We start from the raw sequence: 23,687 nt of genomic DNA on the forward strand, positions 1-23,687 counted from the left end.
GAAAATAACCTTGTATGTTGGAATGTAATTCAAGTAAGTCTTTAAAAAAGTCATTTTTCCAGTATACAGGAATTTTGTATCAAGCATGACATGATACCAAGAAATTACTTTCATTTAATTTGAGTTTTGTGATTTTTTTAAGCCTGTATGTTTTTCAAAGATGCAAACTGACATTTGCACCTTTGAGATAAAAGAATATGACTTCTAGGATCTGTTTTGAAATAATTCAGCAAGAGATAAAGGGTATACAAAGGAACTGTAGCTAGACAATGATAATTACTGAATTTGAGTGATAGATTTACAGAAATTCACTGTAGTACCACAGTTTTACGCATGTCAGGAACTTTACATTATAAATGTTTCTGAAGTAAAACAATGGAGGTCTCTTTCCACTAATGACTGGCCTATGTCAGATTTAGTAACAAGTATAGAAAATGTACCACTTTGAGACAGGTTAGTAAACCAGCACAAGTGGAATAGGGAAATGAAACAGGTAGTTAACTGGCCAAGCAGTTTACAGCCTTCTAGTAAGTCCCCAAATCCTATCTTCTGTAACCAAGGACAATTAAGAGTAAACAGTTTATATACTTCTCTTCCCCAACAAAGGTAAATAGCTTAAATCACCCTACTCTGAGAGGTAGATAGTAAAAATCCAATTACTGACATTTGCCCAGCACACCCAAGGACAGATGAAGTTAAGGGAATAAATCTCATGTTGGCACACCAGCATAAGGGTGATGAATATTCTATGGAGATCTTCTGCTAAGACCGCCCCCTAAACTCCTAGCAAAGGACCAGGCACACACCTTTCTTCCCCCACAGGCCTGTGTCTCCTAAACTCTGAGGGTCCCCATGAGACTTGCAACCAGGGAAGCAATGTGCAGTGCATGGCAGCTCAACGGGGCAACCCCCCTGATCCTGTCTCCAAAGCCTCTTTTTTCACTTCCCAGTGAGCCAAGGAGGCCCCACCAGACTCTTCTTGCTGCTTCTACCACAAATCCTTCGTTTCACTGTCCCCAGCTTTAATAAACATATTCTCAAAATCACCTGAACTCACGCTGTAAAATCTTCTCTACACGAAGTCAAGAATCCACATACTACAGGCCAGCCCACGGCAGACCAGCTCTGGACCAGTCACCTTTCTGGGAACTGCTTTCACCAGACTTTCTCCAAGTAGGCAAACTAATAAAACCAGACCAACATACTTCCATACTCAGCTGGCAGAAAGATGGGACTCCTCAGGATCAAGTGTGACTCTGCCATCAGCAGACACTGATATCTGCTAACGTTGATATTAGCAGAGCTAGTTTTCCTTTTATTGCCTCAATAAATTCTTTGCAGCTACTGAAGGATGCCTAGCCCTTCTGTGCAAATTTTTAAAAGTTTAAAGCAAAAAGAAGTGCTGGTGTACGCTTTCATCTACCTCTGCCAAAATAAACTTCACTCAAATTAATAATATAAGGTTAGTAATTAATTCTATGTGAAAATCAAGTCAAGTGCTGTAAAAATAATTTTATAAGCTGTCACTACACCAAAAATCCCAAAAGGCCCTCGCAGAGCACTCTAGGCCTCCCATTTTATAACACTCCATGATGACACCAGAGGCTTGCAGTGGAGAATGACACAGCAGGGCAAACAGAAGTTTGTAAGAGCTTGAAACATTCCCATTTTTCAAAAGCCCACAGAAAAACTACAGTATAATGCAGCCATTAGGAAGCAATAGGGCTGTCAGAAAGGATACGTATTCCATTCATTCCTGAAATCTTGAAGTCATCAATTAGCTGTACTACCATGTCTTTGTTTGGGTCACTGGGATCACTTTCTCGAACCTATGGAAAGAAAATGAATCGAGAACAGAAATGTTTAAGACTGAAAGTCATTTCCATTATATCAACCAAAACAGTTTTAATATAAGTGAGATGGTTTTTAAAACAAAAGACTCAGTATTTGAACTTATAAAACATAAAATCAGTTTTAGTTTAGTAAAACCTGGAAAAATTCCTCTGTAAAATTTTAAGTCATTAATTTGCCTTCTTTCATTTACAGTTTTGCAGTACTTACACATTTGAGCAATTTTATTTCATCCAAGGCTGTCTCCGTATAATGCTGGGCACTCTTTACAACTTTCATTGCAACAAACCTTTTCCCCCTTTAAAAAAATGCAAAATTTTAATAATATTATAAGCAGAGGTAATCATTAAAATGAGATCTATCCAATAAATAGATTTAATAAGCTCTCCATTATAATAGTGCTTTTCAAATTGTGAGGCAATAGTTCACCACTAGGATCATGTGTCAAACCAATCTTTTTGTTTTGTGTTGCTTTTTTTTCATCATAAAAATAGACTAGAAACTGTTGTTCACCACATATAGTAAGAGTAAGTATTGTCTTGTAACACTTTGGTTTCAGTACACACTTACACACACACACACACACAAAACACATATATTTGTACTGGGTAGCAGTGGTGTTTTATGTTATAGGTCACAGCTTTAAAATCAGTCAGAAACCACTGATTTGAAAGGCCTATATGTTATTGTATATTTAAGTGTTTTTCTGGTATGGATGAATTATTGGGGAAAAATATGATTCTGATGTCATTCAAATGCATAAGCCTCAGATATAAAGGCAGAAGAAAGTTAGTATTTTAAGATAACAGGAAAATGAACTCCAAACTAAGGGGGAAAATGTCTAGCTATGGCAGGGCAGGCCTGTGCTAGGCAGTTACTATGCACAACAGACACAGGTGTGTGCCTCGGCCATCCCGTTATAAAATGAAGAGGTTGACCTAGACTAGGAATCACGTGCGCACATGACGAGGAACACTTACTGCATATCCCAGCACAGCCAGACAGTAGAGAAGTGTCCCCATCCTAGCTTCCTAATAACATGATATCGGCCATTGAAGAGGTCTCCAATTTTCACTGGATGATAGCCACCTTTCATTAAAAAAAATTTTAATTTCAGAAAAATAGTAACAGAATCTCTTCCTCTGTCAGTTCTTGATACCATTAAAGAAAGCTGTCAATAATAAAATCAGATTAAAATACATTTAATAATATAACACTTTTCAAGAATATGTTTCATCAATGTATGACCCATGGACATGAACTAAACAGGGGGAATGTGGGTGGGAGGGGGTGTGCAGGCGGAGGGGAATGAAGGGGGGGGAAATGGGACAATTGTAATAGCATAATCAATAAAACATTTAAAATCTGAAAAGGAAAAAAATGTGCAATTAAACTGACAAAAAAAAAAGCAGTACAAATTGGAGGTTACAAAATAGTCATGAGGATGTAAAGTACAGTGTAGGGAACATTCTAATAACTCTGTATGATGCCAGGTGGGTGCTTGTATTATTGGGGTGGGGGAGACAATCACTGTAAGTGATTGTCTGTGTATGGTTGTCTGGCCACTGTTCTGTACACCTCAAACTAATATAATATAGTGTTGAGTGTCCACTGTAATTGAAAAATAAAATTAAAAAAAAATACGTTTCATCAGAAGAAAAATGTCCATTGCCTTTTTACTAACTTAACACTAAAAGGAAAGAAAACAAAACTATCATTGTTCAAGTACAAATTAGGGGCACTCTGCTAGGCACTTCATTCTCAAAACCATGCTCCATGAAGCTAAAGTAAACTGAAATATGTTGCAGGTGTTTCACAGGCGAAGGAAGGGAGGGGCGAGGAAGAAAGAAGTTCCATTTAGGGAAATGAGAAGTTAAACAACCCAAAGCAGATTTCTTGACCAAAGTGGTTTTGAGAGCCCAATGTCTTCACACACAGGGAAAACCTCTGAGAGGAGAGCATGCTGCAAATTCCAGACGTATTTGCTAAGGAAACCATTTCTTCAAAGAACAAGTCACGTTTCATAGCACAAAGTATTTAGGAACTGAGAAGATGGTGTTATTCCTACACTGATGAAGTGGACAGTCTGAGAGACAGTGTTTGGAGCTAGAATCTGGCTCTGGCTCCAAAGTCCACGCTCTGTTTATTCCCAGTGAGAAAGGCACTCCATGTGTAACAACTGGAGGCCTGTTCACAGTCAGTGCACAGGGAACACTTGATGGCTCAACTGAAAGCCTTTTATGCCCTGGCCAGGCTGCTCAGCTGGTTAGAGCGTCGACCCCATGCACCGAGGTTGCAGGTTCTATGTCTAGTCAGGGCACACACAAGAAGCAACCAATGAGTGCATCAGTCAGTGAAACAGCAAATCGATGTTTCTCTCTCTAACACTCAGGAAATAAAAACATTTAAAGGAAAAGTCATTTACTACTTAACTGCATATTACTGCTAACTTTAAAGTCTCTAAATCTAAAAAGCAATGTAATTATGCATAACATAAAGAAAACAAACTTCTATCCCTATTGTATGTTTCAGATTTAAATTCTCAAACAGCCAGAGTGCGTACATGTGAGTAAAAATACAGGAGCACTCTTCAGTGTCATCACAGCATAAGCACAGCTGTTCCTTTGCTCAACGGGACCTTGAAAGTTGAACCAAAATCACTAGTTTAGTCCAGATATCTCAGAAGCCCACAAGATAGCTAAGAATATTGTGGCTAAAAATAGAACTGAACAAGAGGGACATAAAAATAATTTTTATACAAATATAAAAACAACAGAAAGTCCTAAACACGTATCCTAACTTTTATTTTGAAAATGACATACATTTTTCAAATTTACATTCTAGAATTCTCATATTCAAACCCCCAGATTGTTACAGAAAACAAGTCTCCTCTGAGCATTTTTCAATCTCTTCTCACAGAATGGTAACGAATGCTCGTGCTGCCAGATGGGTCTCCCACAGCAGGCCACACTGGTCTACCCAACACCCAGGGAATTAGAGAAAACAGACACTCCAATTAACTCTCAGAAAATGTTCCAATTCCCTGAGATTAGCAATACCCCATGGCCTGTAGTAAAGTCTAGCACACAAGGAATCTTGAGAACAGTCACAGACTAGACAAGGACCCCTCCTCCTCATGCTGCTTCACCAGCAGGCAGCACAGGACGTAGGATAACAACAGGGCTGGCCCTGAACCCTGCTCAGGCCACCAGGCAGAGCACCAAAAAGGGTCAAGCACTTGAAAATAATATGACTTAGGGGTTTGCTTGATGTATCTGTACCTCACTATACTACTTAATACAAACCACTAATTTATCACCTATAAGTTTTCCTTTTATTCTTACAAAATAAATACTAGATTATATTACAAACACAAGAGAACAAGAATGGACTGCTAACTAATCATTAGGTTCACTGCTCTGGTTTCTTCTCCAACTCCTATTCCTCCACCACATCCAAGAAAACTGTAAAGTTCTACCTATACTATTCATAAGGCTCTAGGGAAGACAATTCTAAACCTGTTTTTGGCTGCTTTGAGGGAACTGTTGGCTGAAAATAAGAAGATTCCTTTTTCCTTGCCAAGCAAAAAATAGGTTCAATTTGTAAGAGAGAATCAAAAGTTCAGAACTGTATCATAGACAACAGTCTAGAAAAATTTTAAGCAAAGTCCATTAAAGATAGTATAAAAGTATTAATATAAATAATATTTTTGGCTGACCCCAGTTTCTCAGCCTCCTGATGGTGAGGCTTTCAAAAGACTAAAGAAAGATTTGAGAATCACCTCTAACAGAGTCCTAAAAAAGGAAGGGGTGGTAAAAAAAATTTGTTCACAAAACAATAACACAGGCAGATGTTGGGTCACTGAAGATTCCAATACTCCCTTCCCCCTAAATTAATAGAACAAACAGAGAAGCAGTAAGAATATGGAAGATTTGAATACAACATCACCCACTTCACGTAACTGACATTTATAGGACACTTAACAGCAAACACTATTTTCAAGTACATGGAAAATTTACCAACACAGGCCATATACTGGGCCATAAAACAAGCCTCAAATAAAAGATTCCAGTCACATAAAGCATATTTTCAGACCACAAGGAAATTAAATTAGAAACCAGTTAAGAGAAAATGCCCCCAAACTGGGAGGAGACTAACATACTTCAAAATAACCCACGGGATAAAAAAGAAATCTAAAGGAAACAAGAAAGACTTTATACTACATGAAAATGAAAACGTAATATGACAGAATCTGTGAAATGCTGCTACAGCAGAACTCAGAGGAAAATGTAGAGCACTAAATGCCTTTATTAGAAAAGATGATCTCAAATCACTGACCTCAGTTTCGACCTTAAAGACTGTAAGAGCAAATGTAACCCAAAATTAACAGAAGGAAATAATCAAGATATAAGCTGTAATCAGTGGATAAAAAGCATAAAAACAGCCCTGGCCGGGTGGTTCAGCTGGTTGGTGCATCACCCCCTACACCAAAAGGCTGCGCGTCTGATCCCAGGTCAGGGCACATACCTAGGTTGCAGGCTGGGTCCCCGGTGGGGGCATGCAGGGAGGCAATCTATTGATGTTTCTCTCTCACATCGATGTTCCTCCGACTAAAATCAATAAACATGTCCTCAGGTGAGGATTTTTTTTTTTTTAAGCATAAAAACAATAGTGGAAAAAAATCCATGAAACCAAAAATTACTTCTCTGAGAAAACTTAGATATAGCAATTGAGGTAAAACATTAGCAATTCTTCGGCAATGCTAAATGTTAGTTACTGTATTTTTCAGACTATAAGACGCACCCCCCAAATTTGGGAGGAAAATGGGGGTGCATCTTTTTTTTTTTTTTTTTTATTGTTATGCAATTACAGTCGTATGCCTTTTCTCCCCATCCCTCTACCCCACCCCAGGTGAACCCACCTCCCTCCCCCCTCTCCACCCTCCCCCTTGGTTTTGTCCATGTGTCCTTTATAGTAGTTCCTGTAATACCCTCTTCCCACTATCCCCGCCCCCACCCCCCCACCCCCGCCCTGGCTATTGTTAGATTGTTCTTAACTTCAATGTCTCTGGTTATATTTTGTTTGCTTTTTTCTTCTATTGCTTATGTTCCAGTTAAAGGTGAGATCATATGGTACTTGTCCCTCACTTCCTGGCTTATTTCACTTAGCATAATGCTCTCCAGTTTCATCCATGCTGTTGCAAAGGGTATAAGCTCCTTCTTTCTCTCTGCTGCGTAGAATTCCATTGTGTAAATATACCATAGTTTTTGGATCCACTCGTTTGCTGATGGGCACTTCGGTTGCTTCCAGTACTTGGCTATTGTAAATTGTGCTGCTATGAACATTGGGGTGCACAGATTCTTTTGGATTGGTGTTTCAGTGTTCTTAGGGTATAATCCCAGCAGCGGAATTACTGGGTCAAAGGGCAGTTCCATTTTTAGTTTTCTGAGGAAATTCCATATTGTTTTCCACAGTGGCCTCACCAGTCTGCATTCCCACCAACAGTGCACAAGGGTTCCCTTTTCTCCGCATCCTCTCCAACATTTGTTTGTGGATTTGTTTATGTTGGCCATTCTGACTGGTGTGAGATGATACCTCATTGTGGTTTTAATTTGCATCTCTCTGATGGCTAGTGATGCTGAGCATCTTTTCATATGTCTCTGGGCCCTCTGTATGTCTTCCTTGGAGAAGTGTCTGTTCAAGTCCTTTGCCCATTTTTTAATTGGGTTGTTTGTCTTCCTGGAGTGGAGTCGAGTGAGTTCTTTATATATTTTGGAGATCAGGCCCTTGTCTGAGGTATCGTTGGCAAATATGTTTTCCCATACTGTTGGTACTCTTTGTAATTTGGTGCTGTTTTCTTTAGCCATGCAGAAGCTTTTTATTCTGATGAGGTCCCATTTGTTTATTCTTTCCTTTATGTCCCTTGCTTTAGGGGATGTGTCTGTGAGGATGTTGCTGCGTGGAATGTCTGAGATTTTCCTGCCAATGTTTTCCTCAAGGACTTTTATGGTGTTACGGCTTATATTTAAGTCTTTTATCCATCTTGAGTTTATTTTCGTGTATGGCGTAAGTTGGTGATCGAGTTTCATTTTTTTGCACGTAGCTGTCCAGATCTCCCAACACCATCTGTTGAAGAGGCTGTTTTTGCTCCATTTTATGCTCCTGCCTCCTTTGTCAAATATTAATTGATCGTATAGACTTGAGTTTATTTCTGGGCTCTCTATTCTGTTCCATTGGTCTATGTGCCTGTTTTTATGCCAGTACCAGGCTGTTTTGATTACAGTGGCCTTGTAATACAGTTTGATATCAGGTATTGTGATCCCTCCTGCTTTGTTTTTCTTTCTCAAAATTGCTGCAGCTATTCGAGGTCGTTTATGGTTCCATATGAATTTCTGCAATGTTTGTTCTATATCTGTGAAATATGTCATGGGTACTCTAATAGGGATTGCATTGAATCTATAAATTGCTTTGGGTAGTATGGCCATTTTGATAATGTTGATTCTTCCAATCCATGAACATGGTACATGCTTCCATTTGTTTGTATCTTCCTTAATTTCTTTCTTCAGTGTTGTGTAGTTTTCTGAGTACAGGTCTTTTACCTCCTTGGGTAGGTTTATTCCTAGGTACTTTATTTTTCTTGTTGCTATATCGAATGGGATTTTTTTCCTGATTTCTGTTTCTGCAGTTTCGTTGCTGGTGTACAGGAATGCCTTTGATTTCTGGGTATTGACTCTGTATCCTGCTGTTTTGCCAAATTCATTTATTAGGTCGAGTAGTTTTTGAGTGGAGTCTATAGGGTTTTCCATGTACACTATCATGTCGTCTGCAAACAGTGACAGTTTCATTTCCTCCTTTCCAATTTGGATGCCTTTTATTGCTTTTTCTTGTCTGATTGCTGTGGCTAGGACTTCCAATACTATGTTGAATAGGAGTGGTGAGAGAGGGCATCCTTGTCTAGTTCCTGATCTTAGTGGGAAAGCTCTAAGTTTTTGTCCATTGAGTGTGATGTTGGCTGTAGGTCTCTCATATATGGCCTTAATTATGTTGAGGACTGCTCCCTTTATTCCCACTTTGCTGAGTGTTTTTATCAGAAATGGGTGCTGTATCTTATCAAATGCTTTTTCCGCATCTATTGATATGATCATGTGATTTTTGTCTTTGCTGTTGTTGATGTGATGTATTATGTTTATTGATTTGCGAATATTGTACCATCCTTGCATCCCTGGGATGAATCCCACTTGGTCATGGTGGATGATCTTTTTAATATATTGCTGGATGCGGTTTGCTAATATTTTGTTGAGAATTTTAGCGTCTATGTTCATCAGCGATATTGGCCTGAAGTTTTCTTTCTTCGTTGTGTCTTTATCTGGTTTTGGGATTAGGATGATGTTGGCTTCATAAAAAGAGTTTGGGAGTCTTCCATCAGTTTGGATTTTTTCAAATAGTCTGTGAAGGATAGGGGTTAGTTCTTCCTTAAATGCTTTGTAGAAATCTCCTGTGAAACCATCTGGTCCAGGGCTTTTGTGTGATGGGAGTTTCTTGATGACTTCTTCAATTTCCTTTGCTGATATTGGTCTGTTCAGGTTTTCTGCTTCTTCTTCATTCAGTTTTGGAAGATTATATTTTTCTAGAAATGTGTCCATTTCATCTAGGTTTTCAAATTTCTTAGCATACAGGTCTTCATAGTAATTTCTTACGATCCTTTGTATTTCTGTGGTATCAGTTGTAATCTCTCCACTTTCATTTCTAATTCTGTTTATTTGGATCCTCTCTCTTTTTTTCTTGATGAGCCTACTTAAAGGCTTGTCGATTTTGTTTATCTTTTCAAAGAACCAGCTCCTGGATTCATTGATCCTTACAATTGTGCTTTTAGTCTCTATGTCATTTAGTTCTGCTCTGATCTTGGTTATTTCCTTCCTTCTGCTTGCTCTGGGCTGTCTTTGTTGTTGTTCCTCCAGTTCTTGTAGGCGTAGGGTTAGGTTGTTTGTTTGAACTGTTTCTAACTTCTTAAGGTAGGCCTGTATTGCTATGAACTTCCCTCTCAGGACTGCCTTTGCTGTGTCCCATAGGTTTTGGGTTGTTGTGAGTTCGTTTTCATTTGTTTCCAGGAAGTTTTTGATTTCTTCCCTAATCTCATTCTTGACCCATTCATTGTTTAATAGCATGCTATTCAGTCTCCATGCTTTTGAGTGTTTTGGGTTTTTACCCTTGGGGTTGGTTTCTAGTTTCAGACCCTTGTGGTCAGAGAAGATGCTTGATATGATTTCAATTTTCTTGAATTTGTTGAGGCTTGCTTTGTGTCCTATCATGTGGTCTATCTTTGAAAAAGTTCCATGGACACTTGAAAAGAACGTGTATTTTGCTTCTTTGGGATGAAAAGCTCTGTATATATCAGTTAAGTCCATTTCCTCTAAGGTATTGTTAAGTGACACAATATCTTTGTTGATCTTTTGTTTGGAAGACCTGTCCATTTTTGATAGTGGGGTGTTAAAATCCCCTACTATAATTGTGTTGCTGTCAATATCTTTCTTGAAATCCTCCAAGATTTTCTTTATGTATTTGGGTGCTCCTATGTTGGGTGCATATATATTTACAATGTTTATGTCTTCTTGGTGGATTCTTCCTTTGAGTATTATGAAGTGACCTTCTGGGTCTCTCTTTATGGCCCTTCTTTGGAAGTCTATTTTGTCAGATATGAGTATTGCTACCCCTGCTTTTTTTTCCTGTCCGTTTGCTTGGAAGATTTGTTTCCAGCCCTTCACTTTCAGTCTGTGTAAGTCTTTTGTCCTGAGATGGGTTTCTTGTAGGCAGCATATGTGTGGGTCATGTTTTCTTATCCATTCAGCTGTTCTATGTCTTTTGATTGGAGCATTTAATCCATTTACGTTTAAGGTTATTATCGATAGGTAGTTATTCATTGCCATTATTTCCTACCTGTGTTCCTCTGTCTTTCTCTTTTCCTTCCTTTCCTTAAAGCAGTCCCTTTAGCATCTCTTGCAGAGCTGGTTTGGTGGAGCTGTATTCTTTTAGACTTCTTTTGTCTGGGAAACTCTTTATTTGGTCTTCTATCTTGATTGAGAGCCTTGCTGGGTAAAGTAGTCTTGGTTGGAGGCCTCTGGTTCTCATTACTTGGAATATTTTTTGCCATTCTCTTCTGGCTTGGAGCGTTTCCATTGAGAAGTCAGTTGCTAACCTTATTGGGGCTCCCTTGTATGTTACTTCCTTTTTCTCCCTTGCTGCCTTTAAGATCCTCTCTTTGTCTTGGAAATTTGCCATTTTAATTATGATGTGTCTTGCAGTGGGTCTCTTTGGGTTCCTCTTGTTTGGGACTCTCTGTGATTCCTGGATTTGGGTGACTTTTTCTCTTCTCAGATTAGGGAAATTTTCCATCATTACTTTTTCAAACAGGTTTTCTATCCCTTGCTCTTCTTCTTCTCCTTCTGGTATTCCTATTATACGGATATTGTTACGTTTCATGTTGTCCTGCATTTCCCTTATTGCCTCTTCATTCTTTCTGAGCCTCTTTTCCTTTTCTTGCTCCTTCTGGGTGTTTTTTTCTACTTTGTCCTCCAGCTCGCTGATCCGATCCTCTGCTTCGTCAAGTCTGCTTTTAATTCCTTCTACTGTGTTCTTCAATTCAGAAATTGTATTCTTCATTTCCTCTTGGCTCTTGTTGATATTTTCTATTTCCTTTTTCATGTTGATATAGTTTGCAGTGAGTTCATTGTAGTTTCCTTGTAGTTTCTGGTAGTTCTCTTTGAGCTCAGAGAGCTCAGTGAGTTTCCTGATGACCATTGCTTTGAACTCAGTATCTGATAGTTGACTTGCCTCTTTTTCGGTTAGTATTCTTTCTGAGGCTTCCTCCTTTCCTTTCAATTGGGAATTGTTTCTTTGTCTTCCCATTGTTTGTGAGGCTCTTCTTGTTGGCCTCTGCGTCTTAAATTGCTTTGTTCTGACTCCCTGGATTTATGATATGAACTTCTATGGTAGAATGCCAATGGGATTCGGTGGTGCTGTCTCCTTACTCTCCTGTGCTCACTGGTCTTGAGCTGACGTTTATGTGTTTAACACGGTCTAACTCTAGTCTTTTCAGCACTCCAGGTTTTGTTGTCTCACCTGTGGGAAAAAGAGAAAGGGGGGGCAAAAGAAAAGAAAAAAAAAAAAACACACACACACACAAAACAAACCAAAACAAAGATGGGAAGGAGGGAAAAAGGAAATAGGAAAGGAGGAAAGGAAGGAAGGAGGGAAGAAGGAATAAAGAAAGATCGGAGGCAAGATAAGAAGGAATTTTAGCAAAAATTAAAACATAGAAATAGATAAAAGAAGGCAGGAAGAAGACATAAAAATGGTAAAGGATGGGAGGAAGAAGGAATGAAAAAAAAGAAAAAAAGAGAGAGGAAGAAGGAATTCAGGGGGAAAGGAAAAAAAAGAAAAAGGATAAAAAAAAAAAAATCTTCTGTTGGCTTTAAACCGGTCAGGTTATTTCTGCTGGTGTCCTGTCTGTGCAACGGGAGGGGGTGGTTGGAAGGATTGGTTTCACTTTTCTCTCTTCCTGGGTCACACTCTTCGCTGTTTTGTAGGTGTGGTCCCTGGCAGTCAATCAGTCCGTTGATCAGCCAATCCAGCCGCTTTGGCTTGTGACGCGTGCGTGCGCAGCAGGGGAATCCAGCCGCTTTGGGTCTGTGACGTTATTTTGTGCCCTGAGCGCGCAGCCGGCGGACCAATCGAGCCGCCAGGGCTAGGAACGCTGGCGCGCAGGTGGCGGATTCAGCCGCCTTGGGGTTAGGACACTCGCCAGCAGCTTTGTATTTGGAAAACAGGCACCCAGCCGGTCCTGTGCTTGGTGAGCGCGCGCAGCCCGCTGAGCCACAGGCTCTGTGCTTGGGGGCCGATCCAGCCGCCCTGGGCTTGAGTCTCTCGGGCGGGCGGGGCCGCCCTGGGACTGAATCACGCGGCACTGGGTTCCGAGGTTTTGGGCCTGTGGGTGGAGCAGCTAGTCTCTGCTCCAAATTATCTCGGAGGTTTCAGGTGTGGGCGCCCCTCCGGGGTTTCAAGTGTGGGTCCCGTTGGCTAATCTGCTCGTGCGCGCGACCGGACCTCAGGTGAGCGTAGCAGTCCAGGGGTGGAGGGGGAGGGGCGCCAGGGGCCTCGGCTACTACCGAGAGTTCTCTAATTAGCCCCTGAGTGTCTCTATTTTCTTTTTCTTTTTGAGAAATTCCTCCTTTTCAAGCCCCCCTGGTCTAATCAAGCACCTGGCTGCTCACAGCGCAGCCTGGCCCTCTCCCAAGACTCCTGCCGCAGCCCCTGCGCCAGGGCTGGCGCTTCTGCCGCCCTTGTACCGCGCGGTCCTGGGTCCCGTGGACCTTATTGTCCTTGAGCACTCTTCTTACCGTCAGATCTTTCAGTGTCCTCTATCTTTGGTCTCTGATCTTCGTATATGCTGGAATACTGTTGGCTGTTCGCTCTGCTCCTCAGATCAGCTAGGTATTTCCCTGGCGTTGAGGGGAAGTGGACTCCGCTCCCACCTATGTTGCCGCCATCTTGTGTCGCCAATCGGGGGTGCATCTTATAATCCTAGTGTAGCTTACCTGGCTCACTAGGGGGGCAGGGCGGGGGGGGGGGGAGGGAGCAGTGGAGCGGGTTTTTTTTTTTTTTTCCTATTTTCCTCCTCTAAAACCTAGGTGTGTCTTATGGTCCGGTATGTCTTATAGTCCAAAATATACGGTAGCTTCTTCCTCAATGGAAGAAATGCAAGGATTCCTTCCACTATTCCTTCAACATTACTGTGCGTTTGGGAATTTCCATAATAAAAAATGCCATTTTTAACTAGTCTCATTCCAAAGCTACGCTGGTGAGAGAAACTCTCTAGAGATTAGGGACTGGGTAATTAGAGACCAATTCCAAGCACTTGGAGGTAAAGAGGAGAGAGATTCTGCAACATGACCAGATCATGCATGTGGGTGGGACCCCACTTCTTCTAAAATAAACTCTAAAAATAGGTTAAGAGGGAAAAGAAAATGAAAAGCCCAGTCAAAGCCCACTCTAGACCCTTGGCATGTCTGACGTCATTTACAGCGCAGAGTACTGGGTGCTTCGCTGTCACTCTCTCTGAACAAGTGGACTGCTGCAGGCCTGGTGAGGCCGTGCACGGCCCGGGCCACTCAGGAAGGAAGCCTGGGTCAGGGTTAGAATCAAGATCTGCCAGATTCTAAAAGTACACTGCCTCTGCTATACCAAGTTTTAATGTAAGCCCACCAGCTAAAATACGTCCCCTTTTTCTTCATGACTAGGATTCTAACACGAATTAAATGTATGGTGCTGTGCTCAAACAGAGAAAAGCTCTGAAATAAACTAAAAACTCACTTTAAATATCAATTTTCTCAATATAAGATAGCAAGAATACTGCCAGAGTTAGAAATGGTTTGCCTGTCAAGGACTCATAAGAGCCTATTACTTGGCTTTCACAAGCAAAGTTTTACAACCAGTCTTCAGTAACCGTAATCTAGGCTACAAAGCAAACATGAGGGTGTCACTGCTTTAAAATTTTACCGCACATACTTCCCAAAACTTGACAGCCACATTTCTTGAGTTGTGAAAAATGTTTGTAGATATCAAATAAAAATGTTGAAACCTAAGAAAACACTATTCTCCTCAAAGTACAATTTAAATCACACTCTCCACTAGAAACAGTAATAATACTTAATATAAAATGGAAGCAGGAGGGAAAAAAGCCCTAGAATCCACCAAAAAAAAAAAAAAAAAAAAAGCAATAATGAAGCCTCAGATACAACTATTAAACTTGAGGAGGGGGAAGGTGGTCAAAAGCAGTCAATCACAGACATTGTTATTTAAAAATTCTTGCATGTAAATTAATCTCTATTACTGCATCAAATATTCCCTATACAACTAATTAATAGAAGAGAGCTCTAGGGGGGAAACCAGAGCAAAGGACAATGCTCCCCAAAACAGGATTCCTATTTATCTATAACCTAAGGATGTAACAACAAAATATACTTGGGCATAAGAAAAATGTGATGGATGCAGAAAACAATTATGCAGGAGGGCTACAGAGATTTGAATAGAGTTCATGGACTGAAAAAACCTGCATATTTGAAATGTTAATAATTTCAAGCCTTTACCAACTGCCAATTACTTATACAGGTTTGTACATAAATTCAGGAATGCTGATTTGAATCATAGCATAAGCCTTTATTAGCTATGTGACACTGAGCAAATTGCTTTACTTCTCTGGCTATGTACCCCTACCTCACTCACGCAGAACCATACCCAGCACAAATTAAGCGCCCACGTTTACCGTTATTCTGCCATTACTCAACCCACTGCGACCAATGACACAGATTCATGAGTCAGCAGACCAGGGTTAAATGCACTGTTAATTCCTATTTAAGATGGTAAAACTGACTGGCCCAAAGTGTAATCTGGTTTATTAGGATGGCTCAATTAACAAAAGGTTTTTGATATTCCAACTATGATGATGATTTATCATTGTCAAATGTCAAAGAAGAGAAATAAATTAACTTATCTTTATTAATGATTTAGCCAAACTTTAAAAATATTCTAAGAGAATCAAGATTTTCATCATTCAAATTTAATGTCACTTCCCAAGAGATACAAAGACTGTGGTTATAAAGATCGTGGCTGCTATTTTGGGTTCACTCTTTCACACTCTCTCTGCTAAGCTTCCTTTGCTGTGAGCAGTCAGTCAGTCCTGTGGAGAGGCCCCTGTGGCAAGGAGCTGAAGCTTCTGGTGAAGACCAGTAAGGAACTGAGCCAACCACCACCTGCATGAGAGAGAAAGCAGATCCTCCGAGTCCAGTCAAGCCTTCCTGTGCTGCAGCCCAAGCTGACAACTTGATTGTAACCTCATGGCAGAACCAGATCCAGAACCAACCATATTTCTGCAAATCTTCTGACTAGACATTGACGGCCTTTATTACACATGATCTTTCCAAAGTGAACAACCTTGGGAAAAAGACATATGATCTCCCTCTGGAGAAGAGGACAGGTTGATTAGCTGTCCAGCATCATAAACACCTTCCCAGGAACAGAGTTTGGCAGGTTTGGTTACAGGCCTTCAGAAAAGAGTAGGATTTCCTACATTTAGAATTCCTTAGCTATGACACAGACCAAAGGTGTGCAAATCATCCACCTGGACCTGCTCCACATGGCTCCGGTTGGATTTGGAGGGCAAAGGAAACTAGCATGAACATCAAGTGCACGCTGCTCGCAGTGCTGTGAGGAGAGCAGTCCTTTGTCTTTGACCTTTGTCTCATATCTTCTGCAAGCATCCACGAAACAGTGGCCAAGGAAGCTGTTGGCTTGCAAGAAGGTTCAAATCTCAGAAAGGTCTTGGTTCATGGTAAACTTAACTTTGGCACCAGGAAAATACTTTTATTTACAATGGCTGGTTTGTCTTCATCTTATGAAAACTGTCAGTCTTAGAATCACTGTATTTCCTTCCTTGCTTTGATAACTAAGAAACCTAAAGGGAAATTTGCAACACTCTCAAGTTGTACACATCTCTATTAATAAATCTTCATGTATTAAACCTTAATCTGACTTTCTTTAATTATTTCCACTATATATTTCCCTCATCCACTTGTCTATTGTATTCTATGTACTTATTTGTAAAATATCTCAAGTATGTAAAGTGTTAGGATACAAATAACAGCTACTTATCCCCTGGGATAAACTGGCTCAAAGAATGCTCCCTTTTAGGAAGCATTTCTTGGTTTTCCTGGCTGAGGAGGAGACCCCTTCCCCCTGCTTCTCTTGTGTACCTTAATAATGCCTCATTATGTTCTATTACACATCTGTTACAAAACACAATACAATGTATTTCCATTATTCGTATTCTCATATGTCTTTCCCAGAAGATTATACACTTTGAGGACAGGGACAGTATCCCTAGCACACAGCACCTGAATCCCAACAGACGAATACATGAGAAAGCATAAGAGTATGACACAGGAGAGACAGAAGTGAAACGTGAGGGAAGCTGTTCTCTGTTCCATAGTATGATGTGAGGGAGAAGTAGAAAAGGCTTCCCAGGATAAAATAAGGGCTAAAATTAATCTGAGCCCTGACCAGTGTGGCTCAGTTGGTTGAGTGTCGTCCTGCAAAGGGAAAGGTCACGGGTTTGATTCCAGGTCAGGGAGTGTACCTGGATTGCAGGCCAGGCCCCAGCTGGGGTGTGTGCGAGAAGCAACCCATCAATGCTTCTCTCATACATCAACATTTCTCTCCTCCTCTTTCTCCCTCCCTTCCCTCTCTCTAAAAACAAATAAATATCTTGTTTAAGAAAATTAATCTGTGTTAATATTATACTCTAACAGAAAAACAGGAAGGCCCAGAAGGAAGACGAGATGACATGAAGGAAATTACAACAGCAAGCACTCATGTTTACATTATACAGTAAAATAAACAATTCTGAGTAGTAGCACATTGGGATCAAACTGGGAAAAGTCTTGAGAGCTGTGCAAGCTTAGACTTTCACTGCTAACTGCAAAAGATACTTAGCAATACAGTAAGTACCTCCTCAGACAATTCCCCGTCATTTCTCATGATCATATGGGAAAACAATGAACTAACAATCTAAATGCATCCCAAGTAATGTGATATAAAAACACTGCTAAGAGAACTGTATAGTAGAAATATTATACTTTTATTGCACTGCAAAATCAAAATGTATAGGACTTAAGGCAAGCTGGTAAGAAGGATAATATTTATAAGATATTGAACACAGCAATCATGGGATCCACAAACATTTAAGAGATAAAAGTACACTAATAGCGCAATATAGTTACACAATTAGAATCTGATTCCAGACAAAAATCAAATAAAAATTAAAAAAGGATTTCTGCTGCCTTTATAATCAGTAATTGAGGTTTCTTGCTATTTCAGTACTAAAACAGCAGCTACAGCAAAATTTTCTAAAATATACTGATGTTGACATTCCTACTTTTCTAGAAGATTCCCTCAAGAATGACAGAGCTCCCTGGTAGAAATGCAAGTAACACTCAGGGGCAAGCCAGAATCTAAATGCCCAATCTCTACACTGTAGAACAATCCTGAATCATTTCTCTATCTAGTCAGAATGCTTTAGAGCACAGCATTTCAAATGCACTTTGGTAGGGGTAGGGGAGGTGATTAGTAGGAGTCCTTAAAACACACATGATTAACATCAGATTATAAATGGCTAACGGCTGTTTTCAAGTGACCAAGTCTAGACATACGTGACTCTGTGATCTGGGTCACAAGTTTTCTCATATATACACAAACGACTAAGTACTTGATTTCACTGAAATTATTTTGAACATACTACTAGATTACAAATTTCAGAGTTAATGGACTCATTTTGTATCCATTACCAACACTTTCCATTGTTTCCTAAGTACATAGTGTTGGACACAGCCCTTTCGTTCCTTCAGTATATCTTTGATAGAAAATCTAGACTATTGCTCCATTAAATACATGTTACAAAAATGTTACCCTTAAATTTAAAAAATACAGTCCATGAAAACTAAACACACATTGTTCAAAGTCCATCTGACTGTCTAATTACTACGCCTACTTCACAGCATGCTGTGCAGAAGTGTCCATACTTTTGGTGTCTCTGGGCCACACTGGAAGGAGAGCTGTCGCGGGCCATTGTAATGTTGTGATTACATGACACTGCGACAGGTAATCACAGAAAGATCTTGTAATGTTTTAAGTAAATTTACGATTTTGTGTTGGGCTGCATTCACACATCCGGGGCCGCGTGGGCTGGACCCCTCTGCCAGTTTAAGGTAAGTATTCCGGAGGTTTAATTTTGTCTGTTAATGAAATCAGTCTTTACATCTATGCCTCTGCATTGACCTTGGTTGGGACCTTTATAACTGAAGGTCAGTTTGAACAAGTACAAGATCTTTGGCTCAGACCTTATTTCCTTGAGTTAGTCGAAGATGTATCATTCCGTCTTTTAGCCTAAAGTGTTGATATACAAAACCTTGATAACAAGCTACAACACGTGGTCTTCATGTCTACAAATTTTATCACTGCATCAAACAGACCAACACTGCAGCATTTATTGGGATTTTATGATAATTTTTATATTTTTTATGTCTTTTTTGTTTTAAGCCTTCTCCTTGCTTTGGGTGCAAGGAAAGAATAAACAGACATTATTTGAGATCCTAAATGGGGCTTCTCTCCATAGTAAACAAACAGTATATGAACTTGGACAACGTTCATTTCTCTCAAAGACTGTGGGCTCATTTCATGATTCTTATTGGTTCTGGATAAGTAAAATACAATATACTAAATTATGAACTTGTAAAACAATTAATCTTGGAATGAGAAAGTCTCAGTTGTATAAATGTAGAATTCAGAAATCAGAAGACACTTGAGAAATATTGAGATCTCTTTTACAACTAAAAAATTTCTGTTACTAACTAAAAAACTTTTACAATAAAAGAACTCTTAAAGAAGTTCCCTGGCTACTTAAAATCAAAGGCCATAATTATACACACTCAGCATAAAAAAAAAGCAGAAAGATTAACTTATTTCAAGAAGTCAAGACCTACTGTTGTTTTCAGCTCCTACGAGACCATGAGGGTGTGAGGCTGTACGACAGCACCTAGCAACGTCTCCCTCACCACACTACAGGAAAGTTCCCAGGTATATGTTACGTCTCCTGTAAAAATGAATCCAAGTTCTCAATTATTCTACAGAAATCAAAAAATGATAAAAGAGGCCCTGGCCAGGTGGCTCAGTTGGGTGGAGTGTCATCCCGTGCACCAAGAAGTTGTAGGTTTGATCCCTAGTCGAGGCTTCAACAGGAGGTAACTGATCAATCTTTCTCTCACACAGATGTTCCTCCCCCTCGCTCTCTGTCCTTCCCTCCCTTCCTCTCTCTCTAAAATCAATGAACATATCCTTGTTGAAGATTTTTTAAAAAGGGTAAAAGAACACAGGTCTTACAGATAAATAACTACAAATGCACTAAGTAAAACATCTCTAACATGTATGTATATGGGGAAATAAAGCAGATTTTTGAGACTCATTCTAAAGCCCTACACCTCATTTTGCAATCCAAGAGTAATTAATGCTTTCCAGCTTAACCATCATGAAAGTCTGACTCGTGTACCAACTTGTGCATAGTCCTACGTTAGGCACCTGATAAAGCAACTTAGATATAGTTAGAGGACTTGGGGCATAGGGCTTATATAATCTATGCCAGACAAAAAAATTATTAGATGAAATAATGTCCTAGGAAAAGCAGTTACATGATTATACCAAAAAATAAATACAACTAAACATATTTGTAGTCTGCAACATCTTTTTATTGATTGCTTGTGACATTCTCCTGACAGAGTATATCCTCCAAAGAAGGATGCAACAGTACCTTCCAAACTACTTGCTTTTTTAGAATCCTAAAGTTCTACTCCTCCTTATAAATCTGTGGGCTTCTGTTGTGCTTCTAACCAACAGAATGTAACGGAAGTGACTGTGTGATTTCTGAGGCTTCCACTTTGTAATGCAGACATTTATTTTTGAAGCTCTGACTCTGAGGACGCCATGCTGTGAGGAGGCAGAGCCACAGAAGGGGCTTCACAACTGGCAGTCCTACTCTTCCAGTCCTAACCCAGGGGCCAGACATGTTGTGAACTTTCAGATGATACTAGTCCCCAGCCACCGAGCCACCTTAAGCCTTTGCGATGTCTCAGCAGAGGCCCCAGGTATCAGGAAGCATAGGCAAAACATACGAACTTTGCCCTAAGTTCCTGATCCACAAAATCATAAGCAAAATAAAATTGGCTTAAAGCCGCTAAGTTTTGTGGTAATTCATCATGCAAGAATAATAGCCAGAACAATCCTTAATCTGCTTGCCACATCTATGCAAAACCTCTTCCACTGTCCTCTAAAAAAGATGGGACCTCAATCTTTCCAAGACAAGCCCACTATCTCCAAAAAACACTCACTTGCTGGTCCTTCAAACTCTCTGATTTTTTTCCCTTCTGCCTAGAAATACGCTCAGGTATCCTATCCTAAAATTAACTGTCCCTTGTCCATCTGTGACCCCACCCTCCTCAAGCTATAATCTGTATTCACTGCTAAATTTCACCAAAAAATCAGTTATGCTCTCTCAAGTATACCTTGATATTCACATGATTCATCACTAGCCCTGACTACCCACAGGTAGGTTCACTGGACCTTTCTCAGCCTCTCCCCTCCTCAAACTGTGGCTAACTAAATACCACTATTATTAATTCCTTCCTTCTTGTAAACTCTCTCTGCCTCTTACGCTTCTGACCTAATAGTCTTCAAGAGAATACCACCGTATCAGTGTGTTACTAATATATAAATAAATTACGACTTTCCTAGGGAAGAATTCTGGTCTGGAAGTCTGCTGAGACATTCAGATTTAAAGCTTCATAGTGAATACAGGTGGTGCAGTCAACAGAGCTGAAAAGGCTACTGACATGATTAATTAAAGGTGAAAATAGGTAAAATGACTTGAATTAGCACAGAAAAGGGCAAAAATAAGTAAAATATAATCAAGATATGATGAAGAAAGTGTAATCAAAAAACTAAAATTTCATTAAAAAAACAAATACAAGATCACATGACACAAAATAAAATTTAGCTTAAAAAACTCAATGGTCAAAAAAAGAACACAATTTTTTAATGTTAAATACAAAAGGCCAACCTTACTAATAGTTAAATGAGTAATATAAAAACAGAGATCACTGGTGATACCCCGTGAAGACACAGCTAGCAGTGCTACATGCGATCATGCTCATGTACTTCTGCTAAGTGTACAAATCAGGATAACCGTTCTGGGGGCAACTGGTGACATGATTCAAAATGAAACTGTGTTATGCTTTCAACTAATCCCATCTACACATCTATGCTCATCTGTACGCAAACCTGTAAGATGAACACACAAGGAGTTCCCAGCAGCGTTATTTACAATAGTGAAAACTGAGCACACATAAATGTCTAATTACTACAAAGCTAGTTAAAGTAAATACTTAGAATAGAACTTTATACACAAAACAAGGGTGCCAAACTCTGTTTAGGTTCATGGAAATACACCCATAAAAATTACTGGAAGAAAACAGTAATATGGAAGAGCACGCACGGATCAATCGTTTATGGTGGCCACACACATACGATGCACTTACATACACACATCTCTGAGAGGATATGTACGAAAACTTGAAAACACCCTTAGTTTACATTAGGGAAGTGGACAGTGCAACAGAATATCAGAAGTAAAAAATGAGAATTTTAACTTTTTGCTTAGTCTCTTTAAGTTTTTAACATTATCATACATCACTTTTACTATAATTTTTTGAACAAATAAGTGCACACATGTGTGTGTGTTCTGCAATACAAGTTTAAATAAATACCTACAGGAATACATTCATAGGTCACTTACAATTGCAGGTGTAAACCTCAAATCATACAGTACTTCCTAATGTCAAAAGCCAACCAGGAAACAGGGGCACACAGCAGTCAGTGTTTAAAAGACTGATAACAAATCAGGAGAGGGTAGCAGTACAGCTTTTCCAGGCACTAAGAGTGGAGACAAGCTCTCTCTCATAAAACCTCGTAAGTAAAACAATGTGTGTTATCATGAACCACAACTCAGCAACTGAGCGCGTGCGTGTGCTTGCATGCACACACACACAACACAAAGAGCAACTCCAAAGAAGATATGGAAACAGCCAATAAGCACATGAAAAGATAACATCAATAGTCATTTGGAAATCACAATGAGATACCACTTCCAACCTACTAGGATGGCTAAAATAAAAGAGAGTAAGTGTTGGCAGGGATATGGAGAAATTTAAGCCTCACCAATGGTTAATGGAATGTACAGTGATGTAGCTACCTTGGAAAACAGTTCCTCTGGAAGGTAAACATGAAGTTACAATACAACCTAACAATTCCACTCATAGGTACAACCCCCAAGAAAATGAAAACATATGCCACTCAAAAACTCATACAAAGGTTCACAGCAGCATATTCATAATAACCAAAAAAGTGAAAACAACCCAAATATACATCAACTGATAAATGGATAAATAAAATGTGATGTATTCAACCACAGAAATTTATTCAGTATAAAATGTTTTCAAGTATTAATACATGCTGCAAGATGGGAGAGTATGAAAACATGGTAAGAAGCCACCCGCATGAAACTACAAATTGTATGACTCCAGCTGTATACAACGTCTGGAATAGGCGAATCCATCGAGACAGAAAGTATGTTAGTGGTTGCCAGAGGGGGAAATAGGGACTGACCACTAATGAACATGTTTCTTCTGGGGAGTGATAAAAACGCTCTGGGATTAGATAGTGGTAATAGTTGCACAATTCTGTGAGTATACTGCAAACCAGTTAATTGTATGTTTTAAAGGGGTAGATTTACATAATCAATAAAAAATCCTGTATGAGGGAGAAAACACCAAGTTTCAATTACTGCTTCCTAGACAATATAAATAGACCTCCCCACCCCTTGATCCAAAAAAACCAGCCCTCTGATAAAATCTGAAACTTCTTTATTTCATTTCAATCTTTTCAATTCCAGGTTGAAAGAGGATCTAATACTGAGATACATGAAAATCATCATGATTCTGTCCAATCCAGAATTATCAACACTAAGGGAGGAAACTGGATAAGGAACTTTAAGGATACAGTCCTTTTTTTAAAACTAGCCTCAAGGAGCAAGTAAAAAAGAAAATATAGACAACAATTCTGTTATTATAAACTTCAAAGTTCTAAGAGACTATATCTTAATTGTTCTTAACAAAAAAATAATT

General features: G+C 39.5%; 1 protein-coding gene across 14 annotated transcripts in view; it reads right to left on the minus strand.

Moving 5' to 3' along the window:
* SRPK2 (SRSF protein kinase 2) overlaps positions 1 to 23,687 on the minus strand; it is a 231,135-nt gene that overhangs the window by 39,778 nt on the left and 167,670 nt on the right. For all 14 annotated transcript variants that reach the window (XM_053926870.2, XM_053926866.2, XM_053926867.1 and 11 more), the window contains 3 exons: positions 2,832 to 2,940; positions 2,062 to 2,149; positions 1,742 to 1,829 (listed from right to left, as the gene is read on the minus strand). In XM_053926870.2, the coding sequence (XP_053782845.1) occupies positions 1,742 to 1,829; positions 2,062 to 2,149; positions 2,832 to 2,940 (285 nt within the window). The remainder of the gene's footprint in view (positions 1 to 1,741; positions 1,830 to 2,061; positions 2,150 to 2,831; positions 2,941 to 23,687) is intronic.

The sequence above is a fragment of the Desmodus rotundus genome, chromosome 6, assembly GCF_022682495.2.
Source record: "Desmodus rotundus isolate HL8 chromosome 6, HLdesRot8A.1, whole genome shotgun sequence".
NCBI lineage: Eukaryota > Metazoa > Chordata > Mammalia > Chiroptera > Phyllostomidae > Desmodus > Desmodus rotundus.